The following is an 18,456-nucleotide window of genomic DNA, read 5'->3' as shown; positions in this document are numbered from 1 at the left end:
GGTCTTTTGGCACAGAGAAGTACTCGTATCGGTACTCGGTATCGGCGAGTACCCAAATGTAAGTACTTGTACTCGTACTCGGTCTCGGTACATCCCTAATGGGTATTGTAATGCACATCTGGTGTGTACTCATGCTATGCTAACACAGTTTGTGATACTAATGCGTCACCATGTGCTGAAAAGTAACTCAAGACATTTCGTTCCACACTGCACTCATATAAGCAAAAAAGAAAGAAAGTGGTTTTGGTGGTAAATTCAACTGGTGGATTACACGCTCCTCTTGTGACTCTCGGCCGTGTGAAATCCTTTTCCAAGTGTTTCATTTAAAAAATGCATGGCGGCGAGTTGAAATGCAACGCTGGTTTTCTTAATTGCAAGAACGTGCTGGAAGAGGATTCATCCTGACGGGGTTGGTCTGTCTACGGCGGCGACAAAATGGAGTCAATCATAAACTGTAGGAGGAGGTTAATGTGATATAATAGCATCTGATGGCTCGCTTCTTTACGCTCCTCTGCATTCCTCTCCTTTCATCCTTTCTCCTCTGTCCTTTCTTTTTATTTTCTTCTCCTCTCCTGACTGTCTGCTTCGCCTTGAGGAAAGCGGAGACACAAAGGGCTACAAAATGGAGTCAATAACAGGAGCAGGTTACTAAGATACCATCTAATCCCTCTCTCCTCTCCTCTCCTCCAATCAGTACGGCATCACAGAAACACCCTTTCCGAGGCCGTAAATATGAGACCACACGCACATACAGACACCCACGGTGTGAGTATGCCTCCCTGCAGCGCGGTGCAGCAGTCGACTTTGTACTTCAGTTGATAACGGCGGATCAGACAACTCCATCCAACTGACAAACCCTCTGAGCAAACCTCCAGGGAGCTACTTCTGTCTGGATACGGCCGAGGCTGAGAGTGTTGATGTTTTGTCTGCAGTCTGTGTGTGGATTTTTTGTTGCGCTGAGTGACGGATTCTGAATGTGTGTGATCGAGAGAGTAACAGAGAGACTAGAAGTGAACCTGCTTGGATAGTTTACCCAGCTGTTGTGTCTGTGTGTACGTGATAAATGACGGCGATACAAAGGGAGAGCACACAATAGACTGTACTTCCACTGACAGCCCTGACCATGAAGGCCAACCACCAGGCCGTGGGGGGGGGAGCGGGGATGTCAGTCAGGACGGGGATTACAGCACAGTTTTTCTCTTCCACTCTTTCTGTCTTTATCTGCTTTCCACTGTCTGGTTCACACTTGGGAAACCACATTTTTCGCTGCTGACACACAGTAGTTCCCCGGGCGCTTTACAGCAGCCCACTGCTCCTAAAATACTTAGGATGGGTTAAATGCAGAGGTCAAATTTCATGTATGTACCTGTATGTATATGACGAATGTAATAAAGGTTTTGATAACAGATATTTAATGGCCTGGTAACAGTCGAATCGGGTGATAATATGGTACGGTCATTTTGTGCTGTAAAAACAGCATTACTAATTCTCTTTAGCTCTCTACACCACGTGGAGAGGAAACATGAGCTGGTATTTGGAGTCTGTGTCTTTCTTAGCAAGCATGCACAACCTTTCTGTTTCCCCTCGCCCTCCCTCCATCCCTCCATCCCTCCATCCCCCCCTTCTGCCTCCCTGATCTCTGGTTCGTCTTGAGCCTCACGCACTCCTACCTCCGTGGAAGGTGGAGGAGGACACTAACATCTCTATCCCCCCCCCGTCTACCTGCAGCCCTTTTTCATTAAGGAGAGAGATGATGAAGAGATGGGAGAAAGAAAAGAGACGTAGGGATCGCGGAGGGGACGAGCGGAGGGAAGCGTCAGGGGTAGAAAGGGTATGGAGGCGATGTTATTTTTAGACCGGCTGCATCACCGCCCGCTCGCTCGCTCCCTCCACTCGCGTCTTCTCCCATCTCCCCTCATTACCGGCCCTGCCTCTGCCCACGAGCATTCTTGAGAAAAAATGAGCGTGTCCGACACACACACACACGCACACGCACGCACACACACGCGCTAACACACGCACTCAACCGTATACGGCTCAAACGCACGCACACGGTTTGTCCACTGCTTCACACGCCCGGCTTACTTCCAAGATTCAGGTCAGAAAACACAAAGTCACACACACAGTTGATCACATGATGTTAGAATGCTGCTCAGAATAGTCATGTAATAAACTTATACATAGGCAGGTCATTCCCCATCTCTCTCTCTCTCCTTGTTTCCTGTTAATGAAGGCATGAAATACCCCAAAACTATATTTATTGTGACAGTAGTTTGCTTGACGTTGTGAACTAGTCTGAAGTGTTTCAGTGTCCATGGTGCCTATATGGAACATGAATGTGTGTTTTTTATTTGGATGCAGTCGGTAGTTTCGGTAACAAGGACAACAGGACCTGCAGGGCCACTAGTTTTTAGTGGTGTGACACAGTTTGGTTTTATAAAACTCCACCGGGAAATAAACTCACCACCACCAGGGATTATCTTTCTCTATGTGTTCTCTATTTTCCACATTTTCTCTCTCTTTTCTCTCTCTCTGCCTGTTCCAGTGACACAAACACCAAACACACAGATACTTGAAATAAGGATTGGTTTTGGCATGACCTAGTTCGTTGGGTTTGAAAACACACGTCGTCTTCAGGGTCTCAATTCTATTTGCCGTCACATGGCGGAGGGCAGATTGAATTACTGAGCTTTTTCTCCGGCTGCAGAGAGCAGAAACGCAGCCGGGTTAGTGATGGATGGAGCTGGACCACGTCCTTCAAATGCACATCACAATGTGTCACGGTCATTTCTCTGAGATACATGTATACACTTAAAGCTTCAGTAGGCAGAACGTTTTTGTTATCATTATGCAGAAATCCCATAATAACCTTTCAGCATATTGTAATTCAAGTGTTCTGAGAGATAACTAGACTTCTGCACCTCCTCATGGCTGTTTTCAGGCTTTAAAAAATCTTTGGCCAATTACAGGTCATTTTAGAAAGAGAGCGTTCCTATTGGCTGTGCTCCAGCTGGTGGGTGGTGCTTGATATTTCCTTAACTGTTCTCAACAAAGCTGCCGGGTCACAAATTTTCTCATTTTACAGCTAAACAGTACACAACAAGATGATTCTGAAAACATTTGAGGAGAGAAATAGACATTAACGTAACAGAATATGGATTCATATTTGATCAGCGCTGCCTAGTTTGACTGTTTGGTCGGAGTTCGTGAGTGATTGACAGCCGGCTCTCATAGACGGCAGCTGGACAGCAGACCTCAGATCAGCTCTTACTGCTTGTTTTCCTCCGGTCTGTGATTTTTTTCAGATTACCTGTCTCATGCACTACTGTCAGAATATATAGCGACTGTTTTATAAAAATATATTTTTTTATGCTCCATTTTTACCCACTGCAGCTTTAAGGGTACTTTATAAATTTCATACAGTGGTGCAGGATGAGTCCTAAAACCCAGAAATGAGTTAGCATTCAAGCATTTCCTGTTTCCTCGTCTGGAAGTCAACGGGTTTATTGAATAGGTTTTTGGTTAGATGCCTGAAATAAGGGCTATGGTTAACACAAGCTGAAGAGATTTTAACATTTTGTTCTGCGACATAAAATAAACAAGCGGCTAAATGAGACGACTAAACGTCATCACGCCGACTCGTCCTCCTTTACAGTCTCATTGTGTTTATACTCATGCTCATGTGACCGTGGTCTAGCTCGTTTATAGCCTTACGTTAACTTTTTACTTCTGGCGATTACATTCACGCTTCAAAAATCATCAAAGTGGTGTTCATTAGTGGAGATTATCTTGCTGAACAAAAGTATCATAATTGTGTGATTGCCACAGAGCTTATTTTCTGCAATAATCCAAAACCCAACAGAACAATCCCACTGGCTTTTAGTGGAGGGAACCAGGGCGATGCTAACTTCCTGGTTGGCCTACAAAAATACGTCATCCCTGGAGCGCACAGAAAAATGTGCAACAAATGAAATGAGGACTTGAACTCGCTGCACCTAAACATTCAATTGCTTAGGAGGCCATGAAAAGTGGAGCATGTGATACGGTTTCATACATGGCCCTCCCTTCCTCCCTCCTTTTTGCTGTGATTCTGTCGGTATACGACTTCTTTAGGTGTGTATGTGCGGGGAGGTTCCCTCGCCCCCCTCTGATGATCACAAGGCTCCTGGTGGTGGTGAAAGCAGGCACTGTGAAGGACACCACGTGGGTTTCTGATCTTGTGACCATCAGAGGGTCACTTACAAATAGCACATTAAGTATGCCGATTGCCAGAAGTGTGTGTGTGTGTGTGTGTGTGTGTGTGTGTGTGTGTGTGTGTGTGTGTGTGAGCGCCTGCTTTTGTGAAACTGCGTGCATGCATGCGTGAATGCACATGCTTCCTCCAGAATCTCCCTTTCTCTTTCTACCTAATTTGTTCTGAATTTAAATCTGAAATTTGGGTTTTCGGGTGACATGCAACACACACACACACACACACACACAGACACACACACTGCAAACAGCCATCTAACTGGGTACAGGCCTAAATCATATCGGTCCAGTCTGGCTGGTTGTGAATGATTTAAAGCTGCTGTTGTGCTGGATGAAAGGCCTTCTGGATCCATTGTAAAGACCAGACAATTGAGCCGGGCCTCATGCCACCCCGGCATTCACACACTGTACCTCACACAAAATCCTGTATCTGAACTAGCTATACACACACACACACACACACACACACACACAAACACACACAGAGGAACACATCAGACCATGGCCCTGCACTGTTTAGTCCAGGTCTTTGTGGCTGCAGTAGTGTGCTCACAAATCAAACAATAAATTAAATACCATGCACGGGGAAATGACTGCAAAGGTGAGTTAGTCATCTCCTTTGTGAGTCAGTGACTCATGGGGTGAAATTAATTTCACACATGATTTACAAGAGGACATCCAAGTGGATGAATGGGGTATACTGTGTTCAAAGGCACCATCAACACTCAACTGAGATTAATACGATATAACTGGATAATGAGAACGTACAACACCCCTGTAATGCTATAAATAAATCTGATCCCAATATCCCTGACCAACGCTATAATATGTAATATTCATCAAGGTACTTTATATCATTGCTTGTGGGAACGTGAGGAGGTTGCAGTTGTCGTCTTGACATAAAATCCAGAGTCTTCTTGGTCTGAGACAAGACCGAGTAAAAATGCAGTCGATTCCGAGACCTTCAAAAAGTGGTCTCCAGACCGAGACCGATCTCGAGTACTACAACACTGGTGATTACACCTCAAAAACATCAGTCTGAACAGATGAGTGAGTCTCAGATTCAGCCTTCAAGACTTTTTAAAACAAGGAAACAGGTCCTGTGGGGTGAGATCATTTATCTGTTTTATTTATGATTCATTCATTATTTCTTTGAACCTGTTTAGCCAAATTAAAATGTTAATTAACTGTAATGTGTGTGGGGGTTGTAAAGGGGCATAGAAGCTTAAGTAAATAACTAAGGCTGCATAACCAAAACAGGTCCCTATAGGAGAGGAGCAGAGAGAGGAGCAGAGAGAGGGTCAAAGCTGCAGCAGTGGCTTAAGTAACCGAGGAACACCGGGTCCAGCTGTTCCAGATCACTTCAATCAATCAGCTGCAGGACAAAGAAAGACACAGGTTCATCATCACGGGGAAACCCCAGATGACACCAGGGGTCATCACACCAGAGATAAGAGTTAAGGCGGGGAGTACGCTCGAAACAAACTAGTTTGTATGATTTGATCAAAAGCATGGACCAAGCCGGAAACCTTGGTGTAGTCATGGACTCTGACCTGAGTTTTAACAGCCATATTAAGACAATTACAAAGACAGCCTTCTATCACCTGAAGAATATAGCAAGAATTAGAGGACTGATGTCTCAGCAGGATTTGGAAAAACTAATCCATGCATTTATCTTCAGCCGACTTGACTACTGTAACGGCGTCTTTACTGGTCTTCTTAAGAAAATCGATCAGGATCAACATCTGGATCAGGTCTGCTTCGTGTCCACACAGTCAGAACTAAACATGCAGAAGCAGCGTTCAGTTTTTATGCACCAAATATCTGGAACAAGCTCCCAGAAACCTGCAGGACCGCTCCAACTCTTAGTTCTTTTAAATCAAAGCTTCAACCTTTCTTGTTTGCTGTTGCTGCCTTTTTTATTAAACCAAATAATTATCTTATACTGCTTTATATCTTTTACTCTTGTGTGTTATACTCTATTTTAGCTTTTATTTTTAGCTTGTTTTTATTTTCAAATCTTTTTATTACTGTTTTAATTATGTCTTAATGTTCTTTTGCACTTTGTCGCAATGTTCTTGAATGTTTGTGTAAATTACTTTGAATTGCTGAAATGTGCTATACAAATAAAGCTCCCTTGCCTTAAAGTATCGTACTAATAAAATGGGGTATCACACCGTTTTTAACACTAGACTAGACTTGAATATCAACAAGTTAATCAGAGTACACACGGCTGCATGCAAACGGTAATAATAGTGGAATATCCATTTTCATCAGCCATGTAAACAGCTAAGTGGGAATATTTTGTGCATGTAAACGTAGTCAATGTTCACACTCTGCCAAGTGTGTTATGATCCACTCCTCAGTGAGAGAAGAAAGCTGTAGATGACAGACAGGTTGGATCTTCCACAGAAACACACTGATTCACTGAGATCTGTGACACACAACGACAGGAAACATACTTATAAACGTAGATAGATGTGACAGAGAGGAGTGACTACAAGTCAACAGTGAGTTAGCTGAATAATACTGGATCACTGCAGGAGGATGTTGTGTATGTGTGCGAGCGTGTGTGTGTGTGTGGGCTTATTGTCTGCTGCAGCGTGTTGGTCTGGACTGGGGATACCTGATTGCTGCTGTCACCATGGCAGCAGCTGCTCATGTAATGAGAGAGAGAGTGAGACAGACAGAGAGAGAGAGAGAGAGACAGAGAGAGAGAGAGGAGACCTTGTCAAAGTACAATTGAAGGAGAGCCACTGCAGCACCAAGGGTACACAATGGGACAGACACAATCACAAGTCCGGGACACAGCAGCAGCGACACATTTACACTCTGTTCTCCCCACACACTCACTCTCACTCACTCACACCGCTCTGCTCTCCTCTCTTCTTCTTGCTGTGCTATCCCTCGCCATTTGAATTTTGGGGGGCAATTAGCCGAGTGAGAACGTGATCAGATGATTCCAGGAAACAAAGGTCGTATCGCTGTGAGGAAGCAGACGCTTTCTCAATCTTATAAAGCAGAGCGTAACAGAATCAAGAGAGAGCACAGGCTGGACTCATTCAGTTACTTCTGCACAGCAGTATGCTATATTATTCATCTTAAAAGGACCATATCAGTGTGTTTGCATGTTTTAGCCCATTTATTACATATTAAAAAATCCATGCATCTGGTCTCCATTCATTTATGTATGGTATGAAAGACTTATTGTCTGCTTTAGTGTTATAATCCATCATCACAATGAACAATGATGAAGAATATATATTGTAAACATTGTGGTAGGGAAGTTTTGTCCCTGTTCCTGATGAAGGTACTTTAATACTATCTGATCCGATACCTATATTCACCCGAATGTTGATTATGTATGTATGTGATTATGTAAAAGTGGAGCCAACTAAATTTGGCACACCTTTTTATTTACAGGCTACTTCATTAAAATACTGAAGGTCCTGGTTCAAAAATATCAAGTTGGTCATCTTAAATTATCGATATGATATTTAAACATATAAACTTTTTAAATCGTTTTTTATTGTCAATGTGTGAACAGATTGTAACTTAACCTAAAAAATGAGACCTTCTGCGACTTTCTGTGTTTCCTATATAAGCCTGTAGACCGCTTTCCAACTGATGTGACATCATGCACGCTCTCATGCATGCCTTTATGTTCAGCTCCACTACAGGAGCTAACAGTGTGCAACCATAGCTAACGCTATAATCATATCAGAATTCATGCAACTTTTACTTTTTTTTTTTTGTTTTATTTGATATTGGCCACATTAACAAAGCCAAATAAAAATATCGGATCGACCAATAAATCTGAAGTGAGCACTGAGGCTCACAGTGTGAACGCAGCCGTGGCCCGGGAGCTAAAACTTGCAGCGCAAACACAGATGAACAAACAGATACAACTAACTTACTTAACTTTCCTACTGTACTTATACCAAATAAAAAAACAAAAAACTGACTGAGTTTACCACAAAAGACAATATAATCTATCTGTAGAGGCTAAGCCAAGCTTTATGCCACTGAGATGTTGCACCGGGCTCACCTGATTAATGTTACTGTGAATAATCAGTCCAAAACACACTTAATGCTTGAATACAGTTTTTTCAATGAAGCTTATCCATTAACTCGATTACACGTTCACTCCAATAGCAGCAAACAAACAAACAAACGACTGTAACATGCTGCCTCAGCGGTCAGAAACTGTTTTTGCTTCCAGGCGGAACACCTGACCCGGCCGATACTGGTTCCTATTTCTGCATTTCAGTACCAATTATCCTCAGGAGACCCGATACACCACCTTGCTGCTACACTAACCCTACTGCAGTATGTTGACCGATCAGTGGGGAGTTTAGTTTACTGACACTGACCAGCCAAATGCCAAAATGTATTAACAACCCTACTGACAGACAGCTGGGTGTTACTCTGGGCTCATCAGGAAATGTAATTCCAGATTACAGGCTTGTTTAGTTCCCCACAGCTCTGCAGACATACACAACACATTTTCACAATGTGACTCCTGCAGCACATAAAGGCTTTTATACAATGCAAACATGCATATTAAAATAGCTTTCAACCTGTGTCTGGATTGTGACACGCAGACACTAACAACCCGAGTGAGTTCCTGTTTTACACGGAGCTGCCAGAATGTGCTGCGCTGCAGAGAGTGTGTGTTTGTGTTGATAATAGCAAATAGTTACTCACCAATTACAAAATCACCTGACCTCTGAAGTGCTAATCATCATCATCATCATCATCACAGCTAAATTCAAAATGTGTGCTGCTTATGTAAGAGCATTTCTTCAGCAAGTCACAGCTAATCAACTTCTAAACAAGGCAAAAGTGAGGATGCTCACATGCCCCCCGCTCACTGCTTGACCCCTGCTGAAGTAGGGCTAACGGTTTTGGCCTTTTGGAACTGAAGGAATTAATGGGCATTAACTAATTAAAGATAGGGTTGACGATGTTGGAAAGCTAGCATAATTTGAAAGCAGCATCACCTCAGGAGCTCCGTCTAAACCCCCCTCCTCCCCTCAGGGCTCCTTCCAAGGCAACGCCCCTCCCCCCCACACACACACATGCACGAGCACCGCCGCATCGTAACTACTTCACAGACACAGAGCGGAGAGAGGACCTCAACTCAACAACGCTACCTCATGACAAGTAACCGCGGTAGTGCTACTGCAGGGCTGAGTTTTCTCTTCCATTCTCCAGTAAACATGCGGCGCCGACGTGCTTTGAGTTCAGGCTGGTGCACGCCAAGGGTAGAGTACAAGCAGGGAAGCATCTGATTGGTTCTTTCCAAGCGGACCGCGAGGCAGTGATTGGTAGACGTTTTTACAGAATCACAGCAGCTACAGATGACGGCTCTTTTCCGGTCCTTTTTCAGAGCTCATCAGTAATGGATCGCTGTCGGGGTGTAAAGACCATTTCAACCAATATAACAAATAGTGTAGACTGGAGAACATCGTCAACCCTGCTAACTAATGAGCACCCTGGACTACGTTATAAAACTACCAAAACTGCTACGGGGTATAAAAGAGTTTATTAAAGGTCTGTTTTGAAATGTCGCTTGTGTTGCAGATAGTGTTACTGTAAGAGAAAGCGACCTGATGAACTGTAAGATGCAGGAGAATGCTATTATAACTATCAGGGTGATCAGAATGGGAGCATATAGTTGCTTTAACCCTCTTACTCTTTCAAAAAAAGCCACACACATACACACATAAAATATCACTTTCTTTTTTGCAGAGTTAAGAGGTGAACTTTGATCTGCAAACTCACCCAGTGGGCCGAAACAAAATCCGCTTTGGGCATGTCGACTTCTGAAAGTGAAAGATGCTTCTTTAGTGGAATAAAGCACCGAGCTAGCAGAACTAAACGCCACATGAAGGTGCATAATAATGATGTGATAGATGTTTGAAGTTGCCCCGGTGATAACCCAAATCCTTGAACAGCAGCAGAACGACGCTCAAAGCAATAAAAGCAAACATCCTCCGAGCTTCAGAAGTGATGCTCTTGTTAAACACAGATCAAAAGAAGAACCACGGGCAAAAAGATCTCAAGCATCTCAACTTTGCAAGTCAGGTTGAACCCATTTAGTTTTACTCAATAAATAAATGTTATTACTATTATTATTTAATTTAGAAATCATCATCACACACAAGGTGCTCTCCCCATCTGTGGCTATGTTGACTCTTCTCTTCATCCTCCTACTCCCCTGAGGCTACGGCTGCACGTATTGATATCACGATTATTCATTGATTTTAGCAACAACATATTTTTATTCACATTAAAATAAACAGAGAGCACTGCTTTCACTTCTATGCTGTGCTACAATCCTGCTAATGTACAAATCAGGGCTGCACCATGTTGGAAGAAACTGACAATGCAATATTTTTCTCCTGCTATATATATTGCAATATGAAAAATGACAGGAATACTCACCCTACCATTTTGTTAGCTACATCTTAAAGTGAAATGCTTCAGTCTGGTGCACTTTGAGAGCAAAATTAGCAACAATAAGGGCTAGATAAACAATTTTATGCTCACAATTTAATCATAAACACATTGGTTGTATAGATAATATCTATACCGAAAAAGTGAAGTCAAACATCTGGATCACCGGCTGGGGGCTGTTAGTTTAGGAAGCGCTTGATTTGATACGCAACAGAGTTTTCTATGAGCAGAACGCACATTTCAAACGTCAATATCGCAGGCCACATACAGCCCTCATAAGTCAGAGGAAGTGGTCTCCCAGAAAGAGAAAAGGGAGGGCAGAGAGAGAACCTTCAACCACCATTCAGAAATTGTTCTCTCTCTCTCTCTCCCTTCCTACCTGGTTCCCAGCGTCGGCGTTAGGGACGGGCCATGGGGGTCCAGGCCCGCCCAAAAAAGGTCACTGTGCCCCCTCAGCTGAATTCTCTCCTGACATAAAAAAACTAAACTGAAATACTTTTACAACTAAGCTATAAAATGAAGTCATACAGTTTGGTAATGGAAGGACTTAACACTGCAATGCAAATAAAGCACCAAACAGTGATAGTTTTGCATTTAGGAAACGACATGTACTTAATCTTGATTACATTGATTTCTATTGGAGGGTCCTAACTGGACAGCGCGGCGCGGCGTTTTGTCTGAACTTCTGTCGGATACACGGTTCCTATTTTTTCCTGTCACTCACATTGAGAGGAACGGCTGATTAGTTTAGATAAAATGAGCCGAGAAAACCGGGTCAGTTGTCCTGGATGTAAATGAAAATATTAACTTGATTACTGACACTTTTAGCACAAGTATTGACGCTCGCAGATATAGCATTCACTAGTGAAACTTTATTATGAGCTACCTGTCAAAAAATATAACCGCCACCTCACTAATGGTTAAAATAAAACACGAACACACGGCGCAAAGAGACAACTGTGGAAACTATGAGCCGTCACTACGATATTTCAGTAAGAAGCCTCGTTTTGATCCGCTCCGTTTGCGTGTTTATTTAATTTAGCTCAATAGAAAAACAATGAGAGAAAGTACACCTACAAACCGGGTGCATTAAAGCGCAAGACAGGACCAAGAGAGTAAAAAGCACCTTCTGCTCCTCTTTACATCTTACTTCTTCTACCTGTTTGGATTATTCTGTTCAGTATCGTGGAATAAAACAATGGACTAATGTTACGTTATACAGCAGGCTGAGCAGGGACAACAACTGGTGAGTGAAACATCCACAGCTCGGCACCTGTCTGTGTGCGCATTTTGACCCTGGCACGAGCAAGACGCAGGGCGTGCCTGAGGAGTTATCTGTAGCCTACAGTACCTCCACATTTCACTACTGAGGAGTTATCTGTAGCCTCCAGTACCTTCTCATTTCACTACAAATACCATAATAAGGCGGCAGCTGGCTGGAGAAGATCGCTAGATACTTGCTCTTGGCTATATTGTATGTTATTTCCAGTAAATATCACAAATAAAACATGTGTTTTCTAACGTAGGAAGATAGCAACTAACCCATCTTTTAAGTGGTTACGTCTCCAGCTGCAGTCTGATCTGGAGCTCACAGCTGATACGTACGTGGTTTGTTTACATGACGTAACAGAAGTGCAGATTTAACGGATTCAGTGTGAACAGAGAGTGTCAGATGCGCGATTCGGCGAGATAGTTGGACGCTCGCATCCAGTTAGGACACGGTGTTAGTTCATAACCTGTTTTTGTGGACATAACAGCATGACGTGTATGCGTCCGTGCGAGCCTGTGCGCATAAGTGGCAGTATGTATACACCTCTCTGTCAGCTTATTTCTTTCATGAAACATGATAATGTTAAAGATACACTTAATAAAGGCTAGGCCTATATGAGGTGAAAAAAAATGCCCCCCCTGTCAAAGCTGATTGCCCGTCCGCCCCTAACACTCTGGCGCCGACCCTGCTGTCTCCCCCTCTCCAACACACACACACACACACACACACGCACACACACACACACACTTGACATCCCCCATCACCCAGCAGACTGCGTATTATCACCATCACACAAAACATCACAACTCAGGCCGTGGCTGTTACTATGGAGACATGTTGTTGCTCGGGTGACACCTCGGGAGCGAAGCATCTCACAGGCCCATAAAGTCACTCCATACCTGCATACGTTTTTCACCTGTACATACATAACAGAACTTTACTGTGTTCCTCAGAGTCCAATGTTTAACTTATTGACAAAACTTTCAATGATTGTTTAAAGCGGCAAGTTGTTTTGTTTAACTCATGGAGTAACAGTTGATTGCACAATGTAATCTCTAGGGCTGGGACGATACACCTATCTCCCCATTCAATACTATCACCATATTTGTGTGCCGATTCGATATGTATTGAGATTGAGTGTTTCCTCTGATAAGACCTTCAGTATCATACTCTGACATTTCACTAAATGTGAATGCTAGAAACTATTCATACCGTACAACATAGGATATCTGCAAAGAATCTATTAATGAGAAATGTATCTGTGGTCCATGTCAATATAAAACCAAATTAAACAAAATGCTCCTTCTTCACATTAATATAATGAGTGTATTTTTCTACAGCAGAGACCCGACCTCATGACTCTAAGATGCTTACATCACAGTTCATTGCACAGCCACATGACTCTCCTTCACACGCCATTCAGACACTCACTCAACCTATTTTCACACTTCTTTCATGTGCTTTGGATACAGTTCATGTTTTATGTGAACGTTAAGTTTACTATCAGTCTCACTTCAGTCACGAGACGGACGTTACGACACTTTACACTCTTTAATTCTTACTAAAAGAAGTTAAACTGTACACATCTCCACCAAAAAACTAATTAGTGTTCATCAGTCTTGACCTGAGAAGTGATTTTAAAGTACAGATCAGAGCTTGTGACCTCATGTTTGCAACAACCGGCCTGCCAGCAAGACTCGTCCCTTTACTAGAAACATGAATCCACCTGCATCTTCATCCTTTCAGCTACTTGAAAAGGCTCTCGGCATCATTTAAAGTCATATATTAGTTTAAATCCTCATTACATACCGACTGTAGCGACTACTATCAATTAAAAAGCCGCTAAGAGGCTGAAGTAGGCTCTTTACTGTGTGACTCGTTCCAAAAAGTACAAAAGCCAGATGCATTTTACGTAAAGGATAATGCACAGCGAGCTGGTCATTGTTGTGAAAGAAAGCCCGACAGAGCGGTGCGGCACCCCGACGCGGAAGTGAGACTTCAGGGCGATGAGAGACCATCTTTTCGGGCTTTCTTTCAAAACAATGAGCCGCTAGCTGTACATTATCCCGCTTATTGCACGGCTACTTACTTAAGAAATCAATAACTTGACACAAAAACGGTCCTCCAGAGTCCGACATCAGAACTGCGCCCATAGCAACGGTCTGTTACAGACCGCAGAATGACGTCATTAACCAATTAGAATAGAGTATTCAACAACGCCGTGAACAAGTAGAAATAGGTGAAACCACACCCCTGTTCCAATTACCGGAAGTGATCAATCAATCAATAAATCAAATGCTCTGACAAAAAAAGAAAAAGAATCCGGTGTCTGTGGCTGTCGCAGGACTGTAATAAACCCGTCCAATCATTGGACGAGCTGCCTGCCTGTCTACCTGCGGGCACTCTGCCGGTGCCGCCTTCACGTTCATTATGATACATTAATGTTCGTGATGGTAATATTGGGGGAGTGGCTTCGGAAGGAAACCTGAAGCGACGGACTGTCAGTGTTCCCGATAGCGCTGTGTATTGGCCAGAATCTGGCGATACGATACGTATCACGATACAGAGGTTACAATTCAATATACTGTGATACTGTAAACAAAGGCAATATATTGCAATCATTTTTTTTACTTAATTTTAGTGAAACTGTCATAGTACAAAGAATACCACCATATACATACAATCTGAGGTTAAGAAAAAGTTCAATTTTTCATGCAATCTGAACATCTGGATCTGCATTTGCCTTCACCGCCGTCTCTGTAACATCCAACATCACAGCACTACTTTGAGAGGGCACATACACTGAGAGGATGCATCTCTTTACAAATGAAATAAAGTATTGAATTAAGTCAATCTTTGCATGTAAACTGTTATTTATTAAAAATCAATACTGCATTTTTGAGAATTACAGTTTCACAAAACATAATATTGTGATATTCTATATTTTCGTACACCCCTCGTTGCTGATTTGGCGACTTTCGCTCTAGGTTTAGGGACTTTTGGGGCTAGTAATCAGCTAATGCTAATGCATAGTTAGCTAATGCTGCTAACTAGCTCCATTGGAAAAGAGTTGGGCTCGTTTTTTTTGGCTCGATCATTTTTAAAAATCTTGTGTACTCTTGCTAGTTTCTCAAGATCACCCCACCCTGCCTTTAAGGACATGCAGACACAGTCCTATAAATAAGAAACAATCCCATATGCAACTTTCTGCTGTAAACAATGACCTTCCTTTCATATTTTATGCTTTACCCTGCAGAATAAACCAGTACAGATGTTGGATTTAGCAGAGTCTCTCTCTCAGGAATGCAAAGGCAAACAGTTTGTTTTCTGTGTGCATTTCACAAAAACCAGCTAACTAGAAGAGTAACTTTACACACTCCTTAAGAAGGAGTGAATAAACAAGGTGATGAACTGTGGGACTCAGACACAGCAAACACAACTTGCAGTTCACTACTCTTACTCTTTGAAATGTGACATCTAAAAAATGTTAGTGAACATCATCTGAGTGGACGTCTTCTGCACCCATAAACGGCGGCCTTCAGATGATATTACATTAGCCTTCGATGTCATTTATTTAAACAGAAATGCAACTAATAAGAGAGAGGCAGAGGAAAGGAGTGGCAGAGATTCTACTTGATGCTCCCTAATGAAAAATAAACACATCTAATGATTCTCCATTAGTGGCACACTGTCTGTCTGTATTTCTGTGCTCCTAATCCCAAATGAAGATCATACTAGAAGCCGAAAATGCAAATATTGGTTGAAGGATTCCTAAACAAAAGAATTAAGTCCTGAGTTCATTATGACCACATCATACTTCATCATATTATCCCTATGAAATACAACTTCTAGATGGAGAGGCCTCTTGGATTTTAGGGCCATTTGTTGCCATCTGTTTACTGTCCTTCCCAAAACTACTTACCACCCTGTTGCTACATCCTTCTTCATTAGTGCTCCTCTTGTCTTGAGGAGGAGGAGGGTGGGCAGTTATTATTATGAAATTATGAAATCCTTTGAGTGTTTCCTGTGTGTGTTCTCACTATGCTTATTAAAAAACATTAGCTATAGCCAACTTATATATTATCAGAGGAGTAAGGGCTGTAAGCAGTGATCACCAGGAGACATTCTGGGCCTACATCAGCCTAATAATAATAATAATAATAACTCCCTGTTGAGTACCATCATCATGAAATGGGGATATCAAATTATATATTTGATGCAAAATATAGGAAAATAAAAGCATAAAGCAAGATATGATGGACAATAATCTGCATTATTTATCACTGATATATGATTTGCATAAACAAATAAAAATAATTCTCTCCCATATTTGACATGTGCACATGTAACCTGTGCATAATTAGCTTATTTATCTGTATAGTCCACTCTGTATTGCTAAGAATAAAAAACTTATTTTTTTCACTCACCCAAGACACGATGCGGAGAATGGTCTGAGGCTGCTGGAAGAAGGTGATGGGGTCGAAGGCTCCTCCAGCTTTCCCGGCCCCGTATGCCTGCATCCCCTCCATGGTGCTCCTCCTGTCTGCACAGCCTCCTCTCTGGTCCTCCTCTCTGGTCCTCCTCTCCTCCTCTCTGCTGCTGGCTCAAAGGCTCAGGGTGTGTGGAGCACAAATCCTCGAATCTGCTCCTGCTTCTTCTCCTTCACCTTCTTCTTCTACCTGCTGCAAGGATGGATGCTGGAAGGAAGGAAGGATGGAAGGAAGGATGGATGCTCGTCGGCTCCTTGCTGCACAGCCGCCCTGTTTCTCTCGTGTTGTTGTTTTTAATTTAACCTCTAAATTCCCTCCTGTCGTCCTCTCTCGATATCCGGCCAGAGGAAGCTGCTGTGCACTGAGCCACTGTGTTGATGATGCTCTCTCTCTCTCTCTCTCTCTCTCTGCACACACAGCGAGCACGCGCACGTGTTTATGAGGGGCGCGTGCTTGTGCCACATGGAGTCACGCGCTCTTTCTATTTGTCTGACAAGTATAGACTCAAACCAGAGCATTATATGATATTCAATAAAGCTATAAGTTATATATCTTTATTTATTATGTTATATTATTTTTCCACTTGTGCAATTGTGTTAATAGTCTGTTTATTGCCAATACTGTATATACTGCTCCTATTTTTATACTTCCTTCTATTTAAATGGTTCATATTTTGTTAGGCTTTGTTTAGCTCCTGTGTTAGCTGATGCATTTTTTTTTTTTTTTTATCCATCCATAACTAACTGTACAAATGAAAGTTAACATCAAGTTAATGTTACTTGATTTCAGAAACTCAGCAAGGATCCTTTCTCACTGTGCAATAATATTGCACAGTGAGAATTAATGAAATTCCACCTGAAAATATCAGGTTATTGTCAGTTTTATAACAATAACATGTTTTTTTCATGTAAATGTAAGAAGCTAAAGTTCCAGTTTTGTTTTATTTCTTTGCTGGGTTTCAAATAATTAAACATAAAAGATACATGTGTAGTACTGACTATGAGGAGGTACTTTGACTATAGGGTGTTTTGTAGTTGAGTCTGACCTCTATAACCTAAAAGAATATTAAGGTATACTGTGTATTGCATAAAATAGCACATCATGTACCGTATTAGGTCATAATATCATTATCATTATTATTACTCAGGTGTAATTCATACTGTGCAATATTTTCAGGTGGAATGTCATTCATTCAATCTCACTGTGCAATATCATTTTCCACTTGTGCAATTTTGTTAATAGTCTGTTTATTGTCAATACTGTATATACTGCTCCTATTTTGATACTTCCTTCTATTTAAATTGTTCATATTTTGTTACACTTTGTTTAGCTCTTTTTTTTAGTGTGTAAGCTGATGCATCTTGTTTTTTTTTGCACCATTCCCTTTGCTGCTGTACACTGCACATTTCCCCACTGTGGGACTACAAAAGGAATATATTTATCTTATCTTATCTTATAACTAAGATGCCTCTGTGTCTTAAGGAAAACATTCAATATTCATCCAATGTACTACACTACTGCACTATTACAACAGGTAGTACCTTTTTTTCTTTTTCTTTTTCTTATGTTTCTTTTTTTTTGTTTATATATGTTGTTGCTGCTGTCTGTATGTCCCTTTACAAGTATGTGTATGTATTCTTTTAACCTTAAATCAAAAAAAATATATATATATTCATCCAATATGATTTAATATTGACTCAGGACATTGATTTCTGTCTGTAATTATATGATTATACATTTGAAAGTGAGACAATAACACCAAATGTAAATCCATATCATAATAATAAGTGATGTGTGATGCTGAGGAGAGAAAGGTCGCCCTCTAGTGGTCGCACTGCGTCATTGCGTCAAAAAATTGGGCGTTTTTACCCGAGCGACGCCTTTCAGGTCGTTCTTACTCCAAACCTCTGTACCGTACTACCGTCCCCGACATGACGAGCTTCGACCATCTAACGGATCGTATGGTTGGGAGTTTCGATACAT

General features: G+C 41.9%; 1 protein-coding gene across 3 annotated transcripts in view; it reads right to left on the bottom strand.

Annotated features, from left to right (window-relative positions):
• LOC119484696 (synaptogyrin-1-like) overlaps positions 1-18,456 on the bottom strand; it is a 32,105-nt gene that overhangs the window by 13,045 nt on the left and 604 nt on the right. Inside the window, exon 2 of one of the 3 annotated variants that reach the window (XM_037763722.1) lies at positions 16,411-16,680. In XM_037763722.1, coding sequence (XP_037619650.1) covers positions 16,411-16,512 — 102 coding nt within the window. In that variant the 5' untranslated portion in view covers positions 16,513-16,680. Of the gene's footprint in view, positions 1-16,410; positions 16,880-18,456 lie in introns of those variants that run through there. The other 2 variants (XM_037763725.1, XM_037763724.1) reach the window with 2 other exon arrangements.

Source organism: Sebastes umbrosus, chromosome 3, assembly GCF_015220745.1.
Source record: "Sebastes umbrosus isolate fSebUmb1 chromosome 3, fSebUmb1.pri, whole genome shotgun sequence".
Classification (NCBI taxonomy): domain Eukaryota; kingdom Metazoa; phylum Chordata; class Actinopteri; order Perciformes; family Sebastidae; genus Sebastes; species Sebastes umbrosus.
Note: the sequence above shows the minus strand (reverse complement) of the source record. Positions and strands in the feature narration are given on the sequence as shown.